The 17,518-nt window shown below is 49.4% G+C and overlaps 3 protein-coding genes across 3 annotated transcripts; 1 reads left to right on the forward strand and 2 right to left on the reverse strand.

The window, feature by feature from the left end:
* Window positions 1-1,085: 1,085 nt before the first annotated feature.
* Window positions 1,086-2,832, reverse strand: LOC138368889 (uncharacterized). Its single transcript, XM_069331605.1, has 2 exons — window positions 2,207-2,832; window positions 1,086-1,974 (listed from the first exon to the last, which is right to left on the reverse strand). The coding sequence occupies exons 1-2, from the start codon at window positions 2,830-2,832 to the stop codon at window positions 1,086-1,088; spliced, it is 1,515 nt and encodes a 504-aa protein (XP_069187706.1).
* A 106-nt stretch (window positions 2,833-2,938) lies between these two features.
* On the reverse strand, window positions 2,939-6,720 carry LOC138368890 (proteoglycan 4-like). Its single transcript, XM_069331606.1, has 2 exons — window positions 6,656-6,720; window positions 2,939-4,289 (listed from the first exon to the last, which is right to left on the reverse strand). The coding sequence occupies exons 1-2, from the start codon at window positions 6,718-6,720 to the stop codon at window positions 2,939-2,941; spliced, it is 1,416 nt and encodes a 471-aa protein (XP_069187707.1).
* Window positions 6,721-7,002: 282 nt separating this feature from the next.
* LOC123756985 (mucin-4-like) lies at window positions 7,003-16,860 on the forward strand. The gene is made up of 2 exons (XM_069331607.1): window positions 7,003-7,022; window positions 12,160-16,860. Exons 1-2 carry the CDS (start codon window positions 7,003-7,005, stop codon window positions 16,565-16,567), a joined length of 4,428 nt encoding a protein of 1,475 aa, XP_069187708.1. The 3' UTR covers window positions 16,568-16,860.
* The last annotated feature ends 658 nt before the right edge of the window (window positions 16,861-17,518 follow it).

Raw genomic sequence — 17,518 nt, forward strand, 5'->3', positions numbered from 1 at the left:
TTTTCTTCAAGGAGTGCCGGACCAGCCGGGCTGTGGTGGGTATGTAGGCCTGCGGCCGCTCCAAGCAACAGCCTGGTGGACCAAACTCTCACAAGTCAAGCCTGGCTTTGGGCCGGGCTTGGGGAGTAGAAGAACTCCCAGAACCCCATCAAACAGGTAACTACGTACTCTTCCCTCCCAATGCCCATCTTTATCGTGAGGTTCCTTTAAGGAACAGTTAGGTATAACTATATTATAATTCTTGTACTAGGACGAATATATATGTGTGTAAGAGTGTATATGAGGAACTGTGGAGGAATAATTAAAGACTGTAAAGTTTAATTTTCACAACTGAGGGCAGCCTAGTGTTGCTGAGAGATTATTCACAAATAATTATTATGTAATAGAATTTAAAATATGGTTTGAAGCATCCTTATTTCTTGAGAAGGTAAATTAATGTACTAAAGTATTATCACAGCTGCCAGAACTGTTCCAGTAACGTTAATGTGATTAGAGCCGTGAGTGGCCGTTAAGTTTAACAACGGACGGGGCCTTCCGTTGTGCTTACACGTTATTATTTTGCATTTGTATATTATTCTTTAGTAAATGTTGGTATCAGCTTTAAACACTGCTTCCCTGCACCTCTATTTCAACTATACCATCTTGAGGTTATCTTGAGATGATTTCGGGGCTTTAGTGTCCCCGCGGCCCGGTCCTCGACCAGGCCTCCACCCCCAGGAAGCAGCCCGTGACAGCTGACTAACACCCAGGTACCTATTTCACTGCTAGGTAACAGGGGCATAGGGTGAAAGAAACTCTGCCCATTGTTTCTCGCCGGCGCCCGGGATCGAGCCCGGAACCACAGGATCACAAGTCCAGTGTGCTGTCCGCTCGGCCGACCGGCTCGACCATGATCTGATCCATGTGAGAGACTGTAACCATTTTACAATATCACTGAAATTAGTCAATCACTGACAAATTTGTGTGTGGAGGAGAGTGAGGCTATAAGTGAAGTGAAGGCAACCCGTGCCCGCCTGGTCCAGTCTTAGCGGTGTTACATGAGACGTTACGGGCGGCGCCATGGCCAGCCTCACCCGGAATAGGACCTACGACATCGGGGTCTCCTCACCTCCAATGTTATTTTTGGTGTGGTTGATGTTATAGGAGTGGACGTCCTGGGTGTAGAGGCGTCCACCCCGGTAATACCGGACCCCCAGTGACGCTGTGAGTGACACTGCCAGAGTTGCTGAGGTTCCTGTATTGTTGCTGAGGACCCTGTATTGTTGCTGAGGTCTCTGTGTTGTTGCTGAGGTCTCTGTGTTGTTCCTGAGGTCCCTGTGTTGTTGTTGAGGTCCCTGTGTTGTTGTTGAGGTCCCTGTGTTGTTCCTGAGGTCCCTGTGTTGTTGTTGAGGTCCCTGTGTTGTTGCTGAGGTCTCTGTGTTGTTCCTGAGGTCCCTGTGTTGTTGTTGAGGTCCCTGTGTTGTTCCTGAGGTCCCTGTGTTGTTGTTGAGGTCCCTGTGTTGTTGCTGAGGTCTCTGTGTTGTTCCTGAGGTCCGTGTGTTGTTGTTGAGGTCCCTGTGTTGTTGCTGAGGTCTCTGTGTTGTTCCTGAGGTCCGTGTGTTGTTGTTGAGGTCCCTGTGTTGTTCCTGAGGTCCCTGTGTTGTTCCTGAGGTCCCTGTGTTGTTCCTGAGGTCCCTGTGTTGTTCCTGAGGTCCGTGTGTTGTTGTTGAGGTCCCTGTGTTGTTCCTGAGGTCCCTGTGTTGTTCCTGAGGTCCCTGTGTTGTTCCTGAGGTCCCTGTGTTGTTCCTGAGGTCCCTGTGTTGTTCCTGAGGTCCCTGTGTTGTTCCTGAGGTCTCTGTGTTGTTCCTGAGGTCCGTGTGTTGATGCTGAGGACCCTGTATTGTTGCTGAGGTTCCTGTGTTGATGCTGAGGTCCCTGTGTTGTTCCCGAGGTCCCTGTGTTAGTGCTGAGGTCCCTGTGTTGTTGCCGAGGTCCCTGTGTTAGTGCTGAGGTCCCTGTGTTGTTGCTGAGGTCCCTGTGTTAGTGCTGAGGTCCCTGTGTTGTTGCTGAGGTCCCTGTGTTGATACCGAGGTCCCTGTGTTGTTCCCGAGGTCCCTGTGTTGATGCTGAGGTCCCTGTGTTGATACTGAGGTCCCTGTGTTGATATTAAGGTCCCTGTGTTGATATTGAGGTCCCTGTGTTGTTGTTGAGGTCCCTGTGTTGATACTGAGGTCCCTGTGTTGATGCTGAGGTCCCTGTGTTGATATTGAGGTCCCTGTGTTGATGCTGAGGTCCCTGTGTTGTTGATGAGGTCCCTGTGTTGTTGCTGAGGTCCCTGTGTTGTTGCCGAGGTCCCTGTGTTGATGCTGAGGTCCCTGTGTTGATATTGAGGTCCCTGTGTTGATATTGAGGTCCCTGTGTTGATATTGAGGTCCTTGTGTTGATACTGAGGTCCCTGTGTTGATACTGAGGTCTCTGTGTTGATGCTGAGGTCCCTGTGTTGATGCTGAGGTCCCTGTGTTGATATTGAGGTCCTTGTGTTGATACTGAGGTCCCTGTGTTGATACTGAGGTCTCTGTGTTGATGCTGAGGTCCCTGTGTTGATGCTGAGGTCCCTGTGTTGATGCTGAGGTCCCTGTGTTGATATTGAGGTCCCTGTGTTGATGCTGAGGTCCCTGTGTTGTTGTTGAGGTCCCTGTGTTGATACTGAGGTCCGTGTGTTGTTGCTGAGGTCCCTGTGTTGTTGCTGAGGTCCCTGTGTTGTTGCTGAGGTCCCTGTGTTGATGCTGAGGTCCCTGTGTTGTTGCTGAGGTCCTTGTGCTCCTGGGCAACATATGGGTAAAGTGCCGTCATCCTCCGTAACAACTGTAACGTGGAAGATGAAGGTCGCTGATTGGCTGGAAAGCACTTGAGTAGTGGAAGCTGGAGGCTGGAGATGTAGTTCGTTGCTCTTCCATTTTTAGGTGGGAATTCTACTTGCAACGGCCAGCAAGAGGCCCATAGACAGTGAGAGTGAGAAGCAGTAGAGGACGGGCAGCTTCTGTGTCTTCCTTACTCTGCTCCTCCACACCGACCGGCCAGCAAGCCGGTGAAGCCAGGGGCGACGTCGTGAATGGCGGCCAGTTTGTACAGACCACAAGGAATTACGAAGTCCAGTGGAGAAAGAGGAACTATTAGGTGTGGCAGTAGAGGCAATATTGGGTGTGGCAGGAGAGGCAATATTGGGTGTGGCAGGAGAGGCAATATTGGGTGTGGCAGTAGAGGCAATATTGGGTGTTGCAGGAGAGGCAATATTGGGTGTGGCAGTAGAGGCAATATTGGGTGTGGCAGTAGAGGCAATATTAGGTGTGGCAGGAGAGGCAATATTGGGTGTGGCAGTAGAGGCAATATTGGGTGTGGCAGGAGAGGCAATATTGGGTGTGGCAGGAGAGGCAATATTGGGTGTGGCAGTAGAGGCAATATTAGGTGTGGCAGGAGAGGCAATATTAGGTGTGGCAGGAGAGGCAATATTAGGTGTGGCAGGAGAGGCAATATTAGGTGTGGCAGGAGAGGCAATATTGGGTGTGGCAGGAGAGGCAATATTGGGTGTGGCAGGAGAGGCAATATTGGGTGTGGCAGTAGAGGCAATATTGGGTGTGGCAGTAGAGGCAATATTGGGTGTGGCAGCAGAGGCAATATTGGGTGTGGCAGGAGAGGCAATATTGGGTGTGGCAGTAGAGGCAATATTGGGTGTGGCAGTAGAGGCAATATTGGGTGTGGCAGTAGAGGCAATATTGGGTGTGGCAGGAGAGGCAATATTGGGTGTGGCAGTAGAGGCAATATTGGGTGTGGCAGTAGAGGCAATATTGGGTGTGGCAGGAGAGGCAATATTGGGTGTGGCAGTAGAGGCAATATTGGGTGTGGCAGTAGAGGCAATATTGGGTGTGGCAGGAGAGGCAATATTGGGTGTGGCAGGAGAGGCAATATTGGGTGTGGCAGGAGAGGCAATATTGGGTGTGGCAGTAGAGGCAATATTGGGTGTGGCAGTAGAGGCAATATTGGGTGTGGCAGTAGAGGCAATATTGGGTGTGGCAGTAGAGGCAATATTGGGTGTGGCAGCAGAGGCAATATTGGGTGTGGCAGGAGAGACAATATTGGGTGTGGCAGTAGAGGCAATATTGGGTGTGGCAGTAGAGGCAATATTGGGTGTGGCAGTAGAGGCAATATTAGGAGTCGCAGGAGAGGCAATATTGGGTGTGGCAGGAGAGGAAGTTGGGGTATAGCTCCCACTTCCTGGCACGCCGGCAAGAGACCGACAGAGGCGGGATTTGCTGTGATTTCATTATGACGTTCAGTATATCGTCAAGCGTTGCAGTATTTAGGGGGGCCTGACAGCTGAGTGGACAGCGCTCGGGGTTCGTAGTACTAAGGGTCCGGGTTCGATCACCAGCGGAGGCGAAAACAAATAGGCTGAGTTTCTTTCACCCTGATGCAACTGTACACCTTGCTGTAAATAGGTACCTGGGAGTTAGACAGCTGCTACAGGCTGCTTCCTGGGAATGTGTGTGTGAAAATTAGGATTAAGGACTCGCTCGAAACGCTATGCGTGCTAGTGACCGCACAAGACTGTAGAGAACTGTATATATGCGAACAAGCCTGAATGGTCCCCAGGACAATATGCAACTGAAAACTCACACCCCAGAAGTGACTCGAACCCATACTCCCAGAAGCAACGCAACTGGTATGTACAAGACGCCTTAATCCACTTGACCATCACGACCGGACATAATGAGGTGATAGCCGAGGCTATTTGAACCACCCCACCGCCGGCACTCGGATAGTAATCTTGGATTACTATCCAAGATTACTATCAAGTAACAAGATTACTTGGATTACAAGTAATCCAAGATTACTATCCGAGTGCCGGCGGTGGGGTGGTTCAAATAGCCTCGGCTATCACCTCATTATGTCCGGTCGTGATGGTCAAGTGGATTAAGGCGTCTTGTACATACCAGTTGCGTTGCTTCTGGGAGTATGGGTTCGAGTCACTTCTGAACTGTATATATATATATATATATATATATAATCTTTATAAATAAAAATGTAAATGTTCGTTTGTTCATAACCGCTAATCTCTGAAAGTTCTTCACAGATTGCTTTGAAATTTTCACACAACGTTCCATTCGTATCCGATCAAGTTTTATATACGTACTATATAGAGGTCACGTCTGTGACGATAAAAAAAAAAACGTCTTGTTTTTTTAACTGTGTTTTTCATGTGAGGGAAATCTTCGAAACCTCTTTACCGATTTCTTTGAAATTTTGACACAATGTTGTACTCAAATAGGCGCGTCTTTTAATATGCATACTATATACATGCCTCACCTGTGACAGGAAAAAACATTCGTTTTTTTTTTAAACAGCGCCATCTGTTGGACGTAGTAGCAACACACGCTGTAATCTCTGCAAGTTCTTCACCGATTGCTTTGAAATTTTGACACAACGTTCCATTCGAATACGCGCGTGTTTTTATATACCTACTATATAGATGCAACCCCTGTGACAGGTAAAAACATGCGTTTTTGTAAAACAGCGCCATCTGTTGCACATAAGGCTAACACACGCTATACTAATTATGTTACAATTCTATTTCAATGTTTCTGATTTCATTGATAAATTGAATTATCATAGATTTCGATTTATTTTCATTTTGATTTAATTTCTTTGTATGACATTGCGTTAGAATTGAGCTGTGTTGTTTACCATACCGTTCATTTCCTGAGTATAGTTTATTTTTTTTTCATTATTTTTCATTTCGTTTTTTTAAATGTTTTTCTTATATTTCAGTGATGGGAAAATCTGGGGCCAGATTCACGAAGCAGTTACGCAAATACTTACGAACGTGTATATCTCTCCTCAATCTTTGATGCCTTTGGTTATATTTATTAAACAGTTTACAAGCATGAAAACTTGCCAATTGACTGTTGTTATTGTTATAAACAGCCTCCTGGTGCTTCGGAGCTCATTAACTGTTTAATAATTGTAAACAAAGCCGCCAAAGATTGAGAAAAGATGGACAGGTTCGTAAGTGTTTGCGTAACTTCTTTGTGAATCTAGCCACAGATCATTTGATGTTCCCAATTATCTGATGGGAACATCAGATCATTTGATCATCAGATGAGGGAGTGAGGAATGATGGGAAGGACGAGGGGACGGAAGTGAGGGATGGTGGGGAGGACGAGGGGACAGGGGGAGGTTGCTGTGGCTCAGCAATGCACATGCGTTGCTTAGCCACAGCAACGCGTGGCCGGGTACAGCTAGTAAATTAATAAAAATCATATAGTATTTATAGAGTTCATCATATCTTTACCCAAGGGGGCGAAAGTCTGCCTATATAGGACTTTTTACAATATAATGTTCAATGGAGTGCATGTTTTCTCTTTCACAATGTTGACACATCGTGTAGTTGACACTTTCACAATGTTGACACATGGTGTAGTCGACACTTTCACAAAGTGTAGAGATGGTGTGGTGTGGTGATGCTGACCGGTGGTGTGGTGTTGCAGGTGTCGGCTGTGTACACCCCTGGGGTGTGATGGAGCTGGGGCAGCGAGTGTACCCGCCAGGGTGTCGTCGGGTGGTGTGCAAGACCTTCGCTGGCAGACCCATCCTTGAGGAGCAGTTGTGAGTCCCTCACCTCTTACACTCCGGTACTTGGAGTGCCTTTTGTCTGTCCGAACTGAAGCACTTGTGGCTTGACATTATCATACACTCATTCCTTATTATTGTTTCTTTATATTAATTATTAATTATTTTGTAGCAAATGTCTTGACCCATTTACTACCTTGCCTAGGCCTAGTTGAGTACATATCCTAAATGGTTCCTGTAGCACAGTGATCTATGTCCTCAGCTCACACTCGAGGGCCCCGGGTTCAATCCTCGGGCAGGCTAGAAACGGTTAGGCACGTTTTCTTCCACCTGATGTCTCAGAGTTAAATAATAGCTGCATGCTTCATCCTGAAGGAACATCATAACTAGACCAAGATGGACCTCCATAACCCTAAGTACAGGCTTCCTGCCCCCGAGAAGGGGATTATATATGTGCTAAATTAAGCCTTAGATTCTGTATATTGGTCCTACATGTCATTGTCTTCAGTATACCAGCAGTTGAAAACGCAAACTTTTACAGTTACAACTGTCATTATTTTGTACAGTTCATCACTAGTTGCTATTGGTACTATAACTCTGCACGACGAGCTAATGACAGTCCAACACCATCATTTCTCTTTTTCTGGGCCAATATTCACAAGGTTCCCATACTTCTGGGTCAGTACTCACACGTCCCCCCATACTTCTGGGTCAGTACTCACACGTCCCCCATACTTCTGGGTCAGTACTCACACGTCCCCCATACTTCTGGGTCAGTACTCACACGTCCCCCCATACTTCTGGGTCAGTACTCACACGTCCCCCCATACATCTGGGTCAGTACTCACACGTTCCCCCATACTTCTGGGTCAGTACTCACACGTCCCCCCATACTTCTGGGTCAGTACTCACACGTCCCCCCATACTTCTGGGTCAGTACTCACACGTCCCCCATACTTCTGGGTCAGTACTCACACGTCCCCCCATACTTCTGGGTCAGTACTCACACGTCCCCCCATACATCTGGGTCAGTACTCACACGTCCCCCCATACTTCTGGGTCAGTACTCACACGTCCCCCCTACTTCTGGGTCAGTACTCACACGTCCCCCCATACTTCTGGGTCAGTACTCACACGTCCCCCATACTTCTGGGTCAGTACTCACACGTCCCCCCATACTTCTGGGTCAGTACTCACACGTCCCCCATACTTCTGGGTCAGTACTCACACGTCCCCCATACTTCTGGGTCAGTACTCACACGTCCCCCATACTTCTGGGTCAGTACTCACACGTCCCCCATACTTCTGGGTCAGTACTCACACGTCCCCCATACTTCTGGGTCAGTACTCACACGTCCCCCCATACTTCTGGGTCAGTTCTCACACGTCCCCCATACTTCTGGGTCAGTACTCACACGTCCCCCATACTTCTGGGTCAGTACTCACACGTCCCCTATACTTCTGGGTCAGTACTCACACGTCCCCCATACTTCTGGGTCAGTACTCACACGTCCCCCATACTTCTGGGTCAGTACTCACACGTCCCCCCATACTTCTGGGTCAGTACTCACACGTCCCCCATACTTCTGGGTCAGTACTCACACGTCCCCCATACTTCTGGGTCAGTACTCACACGTCCCCCATACTTCTGGGTCAGTACTCACACGTCCCCCATACTTCTGGGTCAGTACTCACACGTCCCCATACTTCTGGGTCAGTACTCACACGTCCCCCCATACTTCTGGGTCAGTTCTCACACGTCCCCCATACTTCTGGGTCAGTACTCACACGTCCCCCATACTTCTGGGTCAGTACTCACACGTCCCCTATACTTCTGGGTCAGTACTCACACGTCCCCCATACTTCTGGGTCAGTACTCACACGTCCCCCATACTTCTGGGTCAGTACTCACACGTCCCCCCATACTTCTGGGTCAGTACTCACATGTCCCCCATACTTCTGGGTCAGTACTCACACGTCCCCCCATACTTCTGGGTCAGTACTCACACGTCCCCCATACTTCTGGGTCAGTACTCACACGTCCCCCATACTTCTGGGTCAGTACTCACACGTCCCCCATACTTCTGGGTCAGTACTCACACGTCCCCCCATACTTCTGGGTCAGTACTCACACGTCCCCCCATACTTCTGGGTCAGTACTCACACGTCCCCCCATACTTCTGGGTCAGTACTCACACGTCCCCCATACTTCTGGGTCAGTACTCACACGTCCCCCCATACTTCTGGGTCAGTACTCACACGTCCCCCATACTTCTGGGTCAGTACTCACACGTCCCCCATACTTCTGGGTCAGTACTCACACGTCCCCCATACTTCTGGGTCAGTACTCACACGTCCCCCATACATCTGGGTCGGTACTCACACGTCTCCCATACTTCTGGGTCAGTACTCACACGTCCCCCCATACTTCTGGGTTAGTACTCACACGTCCCCCATACTTCTGGGTCAGTACTCACACGTCCCCCCATACTTCTGGGTCAGTACTCACACGTCCCCCATACTTCTGGGTCAGTACTCACACGTCCCCCATACTTCTGGGTCAGTACTCACACGTCCCCCATACTTCTGGGTCAGTACTCACACGTCCCCCATACATCTGGGTCAGTACTCACACGTCTCCCATACTTCTGGGTCAGTACTCACACGTCCCCCCATACTTCTGGGTCAGTACTCACACGTCCCCCATACTTCTGGGTCAGTACTCACACGTCCCCCCATACTTCTGGGTCAGTACTCACACGTCCCCCCATACTTCTGGGTCAGTACTCACACGTCCCCCCATACTTCTGGGTCAGTACTCACACGTCCCCCATACTTCTGGGTCAGTACTCACACGTCCCCCCATACTTCTGGGTCAGTACTCACACGTCCCCCCATACTTCTGGGTCAGTACTCACACGTCCCCCCATACTTCTGGGTCAGTACTCACACGTCCCCCCATACTTCTGGGTCAGTACTCACACGTCCCCCCATACTTCTGGGTCAGTACTCACACGTCCCCCCATACTTCTGGGTCAGTACTCACACGTCCCCCCATACTTCTGGGTCAGTACTCACACGTCCCCCATACTTCTGGGTCAGTACTCACACGTCCCCCCATACTTCTGGGTCAGTACTCACACGTCCCCCATACTTCTGGGTCAGTACTCACACGTCCCCCATACTTCTGGGTCAGTACTCACACGTCCCCCATACTTCTGGGTCAGTACTCACACGTCCCCCATACTTCTGGGTCAGTACTCACACGTCCCCCATACTTCTGGGTCAGTACTCACACGTCCCCCCATACTTCTGGGTCAGGTCTCACACGTCCCCCATACTTCTGGGTCAGTACTCACACGTCCCCCATACTTCTGGGTCAGTACTCACACGTCCCCCTATACTTCTGGGTCAGTACTCATACGTCCCCCATACTTCTGGGTCAGTACTCACACGTCCCCCATACTTCTGGGTCAGTACTCACACGTCCCCCCATACTTCTGGGTCAGTACTCACACGTCCCCCATACTTCTGGGTCAGTACTCACACGTCCCCCATACTTCTGGGTCAGTACTCACACGTCCCCCATACTTCTGGGTCAGTACTCACACGTCCCCCATACTTCTGGGTCAGTACTCACACGTCCCCATACTTCTGGGTCAGTACTCACACGTCCCCCCATACTTCTGGGTCAGTTCTCACACGTCCCCCATACTTCTGGGTCAGTACTCACACGTCCCCCATACTTCTGGGTCAGTACTCACACGTCCCCCTATACTTCTGGGTCAGTACTCACACGTCCCCCATACTTCTGGGTCAGTACTCACACGTCCCCCATACTTCTGGGTCAGTACTCACACGTCCCCCCATACTTCTGGGTCAGTACTCACACGTCCCCCATACTTCTGGGTCAGTACTCACACGTCCCCCATACTTCTGGGTCAGTACTCACACGTCCCCCATACTTCTGGGTCAGTACTCACACGTCCCCCATACTTCTGGGTCAGTACTCACACGTCCCCCATACTTCTGGGTCAGTACTCACACGTCCCCCCATACTTCTGGGTCAGTACTCACACGTCCCCCCATTCTTCTGGGTCAGTACTCACACGTCCCCCCATACTTCTGGGTCAGTACTCACACGTCCCCCATACTTCTGGGTCAGTACTCACACGTCCCCCCATACTTCTGGGTCAGTACTCACACGTCCCCCATACTTCTGGGTCAGTACTCACACGTCCCCCATACTTCTGGGTCAGTACTCACACGTCCCCCATACTTCTGGGTCAGTACTCACACGTCCCCCATACATCTGGGTCAGTACTCACACGTCTCCCATACTTCTGGGTCAGTACTCACACGTCCCCCCATACTTCTGGGTTAGTACTCACACGTCCCCCATACTTCTGGGTCAGTACTCACACGTCCCCCCATACTTCTGGGTCAGTACTCACACGTCCCCCATACTTCTGGGTCAGTACTCACACGTCCCCCATACTTCTGGGTCAGTACTCACACGTCCCCCATACTTCTGGGTCAGTACTCACACGTCCCCCATACATCTGGGTCAGTACTCACACGTCTCCCATACTTCTGGGTCAGTACTCACACGTCCCCCCATACTTCTGGGTCAGTACTCACACGTCCCCCATACTTCTGGGTCAGTACTCACACGTCCCCCCATACTTCTGGGTCAGTACTCACACGTCCCCCCATACTTCTGGGTCAGTACTCACACGTCCCCCCATACTTCTGGGTTAGAACTCACACGTCCCCCATACTTCTGGGTCAGTACTCACACGTCCCCCATACTTCTGGGTCAGTACTCACACGTCCCCCATACTTCTGGGTCAGTACTCACACGTCCCCCATACATCTGGGTCAGTACTCACACGTCTCCCATACTTCTGGGTCAGTACTCACACGTCCCCCCATACTTCTGGGTCAGTACTCACACGTCCCCCATACTTCTGGGTCAGTACTCACACGTCCCCCATACTTCTGGGTCAGTACTCACACGTCCCCCCATACTTCTGGGTCAGTACTCACACGTCCCCCCATACTTCTGGGTCAGTACTCACACGTCCCCCCATACTTCTGGGTTAGAACTCACACGTCCCCCATACTTCTGGGTCAGTACTCACACGTCCCCCATACTTCTGGGTCAGTACTCACACGTCCCCCATACTTCTGGGTCAGTACTCACACGTCCCCCATACATCTGGGTCAGTACTCACACGTCTCCCATACTTCTGGGTCAGTACTCACACGTCCCCCCATACTTCTGGGTCAGTACTCACACGTCCCCCATACTTCTGGGTCAGTACTCACACGTCCCCCATACTTCTGGGTCAGTACTCACACGTCCCCCCATACTTCTGGGTCAGTACTCACACGTCCCCCCATACTTCTGGGTCAGTACTCACACGTCCCCCATACTTCTGATTCCCAACTTTGCCCCTCTAGATCATAATGATAATTTTAATGATACAAGATCTTTAGTTTCAGGGATATATACAATAATAAACTCCTCCTTGACTCTCCCGCCCACAGCTGCGACCCGCTCCCGGAGAGGCTCCCCGCCACCTGCTCCGTCAGACACCGTCCAGAGAAACGCCATCCTGACTGCTGTCCTCGGGTCATATGCGCCCCTGGGTCGCAGACCTACGGCTGGGACCCCAGTGTCTCCCTGGGTGTCCCCAAGAGGCGCTATCAACCGACACTCAGCCACATTCACGCCCACCTCAGCACTAAACCATCCTTGAGACCATCTTCCACAAACGAGTCTTACCCCAGGATGGTCGGGTACCCGAAGACTCCCAAGCTTCCGCTCTCTGTGGCGATGACTTCTTCTCCGTCAGTCATCACCTCCGAGGTCATCTACGGGAAGGGGTACTCAGACCCCTGGACTGGACAGTCGCAGTTATCAACGGAGAGTAATTTACAGGAGAGGCGGGAGAACCTGCCTTATCAGGATCTTCCATTGTGGGAAGAACCATCGTCATTTGCATTAGACCCGCTCAGCAATAACATCAGAGTCTCTGATACTGAGGATAACATCAGAGTCTCAGATGTTGAGGATAACATCAGAGTCTCAGATGTTGAGGATAACATCAGAGTCTCAGATGTTGAGGATCATATCAGAGGCTCGGATGTTGAGGATAACATCAGAGTCTCAGATGTTGAGGATAACATCAGAGCCTGGGACGTTGAGGATAATATCAGCGGCTCAGATGTTGAGGATAACATCAGAGCCTGGGATGTTGAGGATCATATCAGAGGCTCGGATGTTGAGGATAATGTTTCTGCGTACATTCAGAGCGATAAAGATGCTCTACTGGACGAGGCTGAACAGAGGGAATTCGCCAATCTTTACTTTGCTACACCAGGCCCTCGAGACGCCCAGTTGGAACCCACCACGACGCCACAAACACTCGTCTCATATTGGCACTTCAGCGAAGCCAATGATGTCCGAACATCACCTCATCCTATCCGGGATTACTCCAGTTTTTTACCAATAACCAAACTATTTTCTACAACTCGCCTTCCAATGAGGAAACTGACAACCAAACTTACGACAGAGTCGTCTATTGCCAAACTCAGTAATAGTTACACAGAGTGGAAACCAATAACTAAAATAGTCACTGCATACCCGTTTTCTGTGAAGGAACCAACGGCTTCCACCACGCCAAGATGGGGTTGGTCGCCAAACACAGCAGAGAGCAGTGTTGAGGCCTCCTCTACAGTGGCATCCCGGTATTATCCCACTAAGAGACCTAATCATCAGACACCATTCTACTCGAGCACCAGGGTCGAGCTGAGGAAGCCATATGCCCCCACAAAACCAAGTCAAATTAGAACTTCTTCCTCTGACTTTGATGTCTACAAGAGAGTGAGCAGACGCCCAGCACATCGTTCCCATGTCGTTAAGAGGCCGGGAGCCAACAAGGTTCCCACGCCAAGACCCAGCGGGGAGTTCACCAGAACCACGCCCGCTTCGTATGAGTTTGCGACGCCCAAATTAAATCCCAGCAAACACGACATCCACGAATTCATCCTGACGCCATTGGATCCATCTCAGCTCATCCCTGGTCATGACGAATATCTTCAAGCTAAATACGACGCCATGAGGGAGTACCTTGCCTCATCAGAAGAAAAGGTACACTCCAAAATAAGCAGACGATCTCTTCCATATACTGAAGCCACAACAGCATATGAGCACTCCAGCACAGTGTCGTCAGCGTCTCCAGACGCTCCATTCTCACCAACACCTAAAGCACCATCAACGGAGATCGTAAGGGAGAAGAAACGTAAACCTGTGTTTTATATTCCTTGGAGAGAAAACTTAACCTCGCGGCCCACGACGCCTCCAGCTTATTCTCACGATTATGAAGATGACGACCCAACAACATCTGCTAGGTCCTTCCCTCAAGCGGAACTTGTGATGTTAGGTTTCAACCAAGCCACCACCTTGGCAACGGCTATACCATCTAACGATTATACAACCTCCCACATATTTACTGGTGCTGGGATTGAGGTCCCACATGTCGAAACAGTTTACAAAACATATTCACAAACTAATAATGAAGATTTGTACTCCGCTCAGAAGTCGAAGGAAACAATGGTAGAAGTAGCTGTCATTGGATTAAATCACCAAAATAATGATGAGCTGATGGGTTTGGAAGACATAGATGACGTACCTGGAGAACTGACAACGACGAGAGCAGCTACGACACTAGCAACTGTCAGGCCTACCACCACCCTTCCCGAAAACCTGCAACACACTTTTGCTTCACCTGCAAAACACATTAACGCCACAGATGTGTTTCTTTCTGAAAATAGAGAGTTGAGCCATTACTCCCGGGAGAGTAATAACGACGGTGCAACGGCATCAGGTGATGACTACCAGAAGCCACAAAGAATTGCCTGGTCACCTCCACCATTTAGACCAAGTCGCAATCAAAGCCCAAGCGTTGAAATTACTAAGACACAGATACACGTGTCTGCTGATGAAAGCTTCTCTGATAAAGATTATATGGGAATTCTCGAGTATGAACCAAGAAAACAATATAACGGCTCTCAGGGCTCGAGCATTGGGAAACTTGTTGGATTCGAGAAGGGACCGGATGAAGGGAGTGAGCTTTGGAGGAGCAGGGTGATCCAGGCACCGACTCGGAGACCACAGCTGGAGGCGGAGAGAGGCGGCGAGGTCTCCGCAAGCAATAAACGAAAAATTATGGAAACTAAATATGGCGGAACAATGAGACAAGAGGAGTCAAAGATCATAGAGAAGGAAAATATGAGTACATACCGTCCAGGGCAATTGACACTTGGGACATCTAGTTATCCCTATGTTACTGAGTCTCCCACCAGCACCACGCCTCCCAGCACGGCAGGAGAACTAAAAGACGCCATTGTCCAGTCCGGGATTTATGAAAATAAACTAAACATTCAACAGGAAATGGCAACCATGAAAGTAGACACCAAGACTGTAACACATTCAACTAGATCGACGAATGCTGAAATGCTGCCATTTAATAAATGGGATGACACACACACGAGTGAGTCCCAGCATCAGGAGTGGCTAAGAGGCTCAAATTTGAGTTCTGTTTTCCCACTGGATGATGAAGAGAAGGAAAGTGAAGAAGGTTTCTCTCATGCAATTAGACTTCATTCCATGTTAAAATTGTCGAAGCCTCCGGAACGCAGCAAAATGGATGGAGAGGAAGGTGCTACTCCTTCCACTGGTGGTTTGCTCTCCTCACCTCCTTCAGACTCCAGGCTCTACCCAAAACTCGTAAAGGAACTAGAGAAGTTGCATCCCTCGACGCCGACGACAAAGAACCTACGGAGAAGAAGACCTCTCATTGCTTCTCGCACCTCTCTGCCAAACCTAAATCCCCAATCCAAAACCAGTTCACTGCAACACGAAGCAAATATTGTACCCATAAACAAGTCACAAATGCAATTGCCCACTCAACACAACCTTCAAATACACACATTCACACCTACAAGAAGACTTTCAATTTCTCGACTTGGACAACAGAACATGACCTCATCTCTTTCCACAGAAGTAGTTGATTCTTGGAAGGAGAATGCGAGACCAAAGACTAGAGATCGCCTTCCACCGGGAACTTTCACCAGGAAGCGAACTACACCTCGTCAGAGCGACTTGAGACTGAGACGACCAACAGCCAAGACCCGTCGAGTTTCCAAGGTTAGGATGCTTGAGCATCCTTCAGTAGAAATAGAGACTCAGGCGACCATAGAATCAACAGCAAGTACAAAGCCTACAGCAAGTACAGTAATTCAGTCCACCAGAGAGCCCCGGACCACTACAGAGCACAAGGCAAGCATAGAGTCCCAGGCAACCATAGAGTCCCAGGCAACCATAGAGTTACAGACCACCACTGAGTACTGGACCACCACAGAGCCCCGGATCACCACAGAGTCGCGGACCATAACAGAGTACGAGACCTCAACAGAGCCCTGGACCACTACAGAGCCCCGAACAGCCATACAATATCAGGTCACCAGAGAACTCTGGACCACCACAGAGTCCCAAGCCACCATAAAGCCCTTGGCCACAATAATACCTTACGTGACCACAGATTCCCTGAACCCTACAGAGCAAGAGAAAGCAGGTGAGGGATCAGAGGCAGGTGAACGAACGCTCTCCAATCCCACAAGGCCGCGTCGGATCACAAGCTTCACATACAAATCCATGAGCCACAAACGGCCCGGCATAGAAGGACCAAATCTCAAAGGTGCACAAATGCTGAGACCTTTTTCACCTCTCCCTGTAATTTCCCCAGCCCCTAAGGCATCGGTCTCCACCACTGAGCTTCCTGTCATCTTCTGGGAGCGTGTAAATGGGACAGGAGCTCCTCGGAAGCACATGTCAGGGGACTCGCCCCATGGCGCGCTCTCGGGGGCGTGGGAACCAGCACGAGAGGAGTGATCTTGGTACCTCTATGCTGGTCTCTCTCTCACAGTAAATCAAAGTTTTATTTATATAACACTAGGTGGGATATACCAGTGATACCCTGGTTGACAGGGGCTTTCCAGATCTGTCCCTCTGTCTATGTCTGTTTTTCTGTCTATCTTCATGTTTCTGACAATCAGTCAGTCTCTTCCGCTATCTCTCTATTAATCTTTTTATATCTATCCCTCTCATCAAAATTGGTCTGTAATCCAGTACCCATTATACATAAAATAAATACAATTCAAATTTATATGTAACTGTTGCAACAACAATCTTGGCACCGTTAAGTGGTACTCATTTCATTTCTGCCAAGCCCAACCCGACCATGTTGGGTACGTACCCCACAGGAATCAGGGCGCAAAGGTAGATGAAGCTAGCACCAAGCTCCACCCTTAAACAGACAGACAGGCATTCATATTGATAGATATATATTAAATATATATTTTTGCTTCAACCTTTTTTTTCCCCTTCTAATTTCTCCTTCGATTTCTTTATTTTGTTCACTTTTTTTTTAATTGTGCTTCAAAATAGTTATCTTTATCTCCTGCTTCTCCAATTACATTTAAGCACTTTTTTACAATACAAATATCCTGAAGGATAAGAATATTGTTGAGTGACCTACAACTCGCAAATATTACATTAATGTCTGGTGTAGGAGCCTCTGGTCAGCCGCCCCACCAGCTTGTCAGGATGAGAGAGAGCGGCGATTGATGAGTTATTACCAGGTGATCTTGGTGCACGACTGTGGTCGACCTACATACACCTGAACACCCCAAACACCGCGTGAGATGGTGGTCTTCACTACGGAACTCTTCTCAACACTTTCCCTCCCCCTCCCACCCCTACCTCCACACACACACACACACACACACACACACACACACACACACACACACACACACACACACACACACACACACACACACA

This window comes from Procambarus clarkii, chromosome 26 (assembly GCF_040958095.1).
Source record: "Procambarus clarkii isolate CNS0578487 chromosome 26, FALCON_Pclarkii_2.0, whole genome shotgun sequence".
Taxonomy (NCBI): Eukaryota; Metazoa; Arthropoda; class Malacostraca; order Decapoda; family Cambaridae; genus Procambarus; species Procambarus clarkii.

Coding starts and splice junctions, on each gene's coding strand:
- LOC138368889 (XM_069331605.1), bottom strand. CDS start 2,832: ATGACGGCACTTTACCCATATGTTGCCCAGGAGCACAAGGACCTCAGC. Junction 1,975..2,206: donor GCATCAACACAGGGACCTCA/GTATCAACACAG, acceptor GCACTAACACAG/GGACCTCGGCAACAACACAG.
- LOC138368890 (XM_069331606.1), bottom strand. CDS start 6,720: ATGTCAAGCCACAAGTGCTTCAGTTCGGACAGACAAAAGGCACTCCAA. Junction 4,290..6,655: donor CAAGTACCGGAGTGTAAGAG/GTGAGGGACTCA, acceptor ATGAAATCACAG/CAAATCCCGCCTCTGTCGGT.
- LOC123756985 (XM_069331607.1), top strand. CDS start 7,003: ATGGACCTCCATAACCCTAA. Junction 7,023..12,159: donor ATGGACCTCCATAACCCTAA/GTACAGGCTTCC, acceptor TCCCGCCCACAG/CTGCGACCCGCTCCCGGAGA.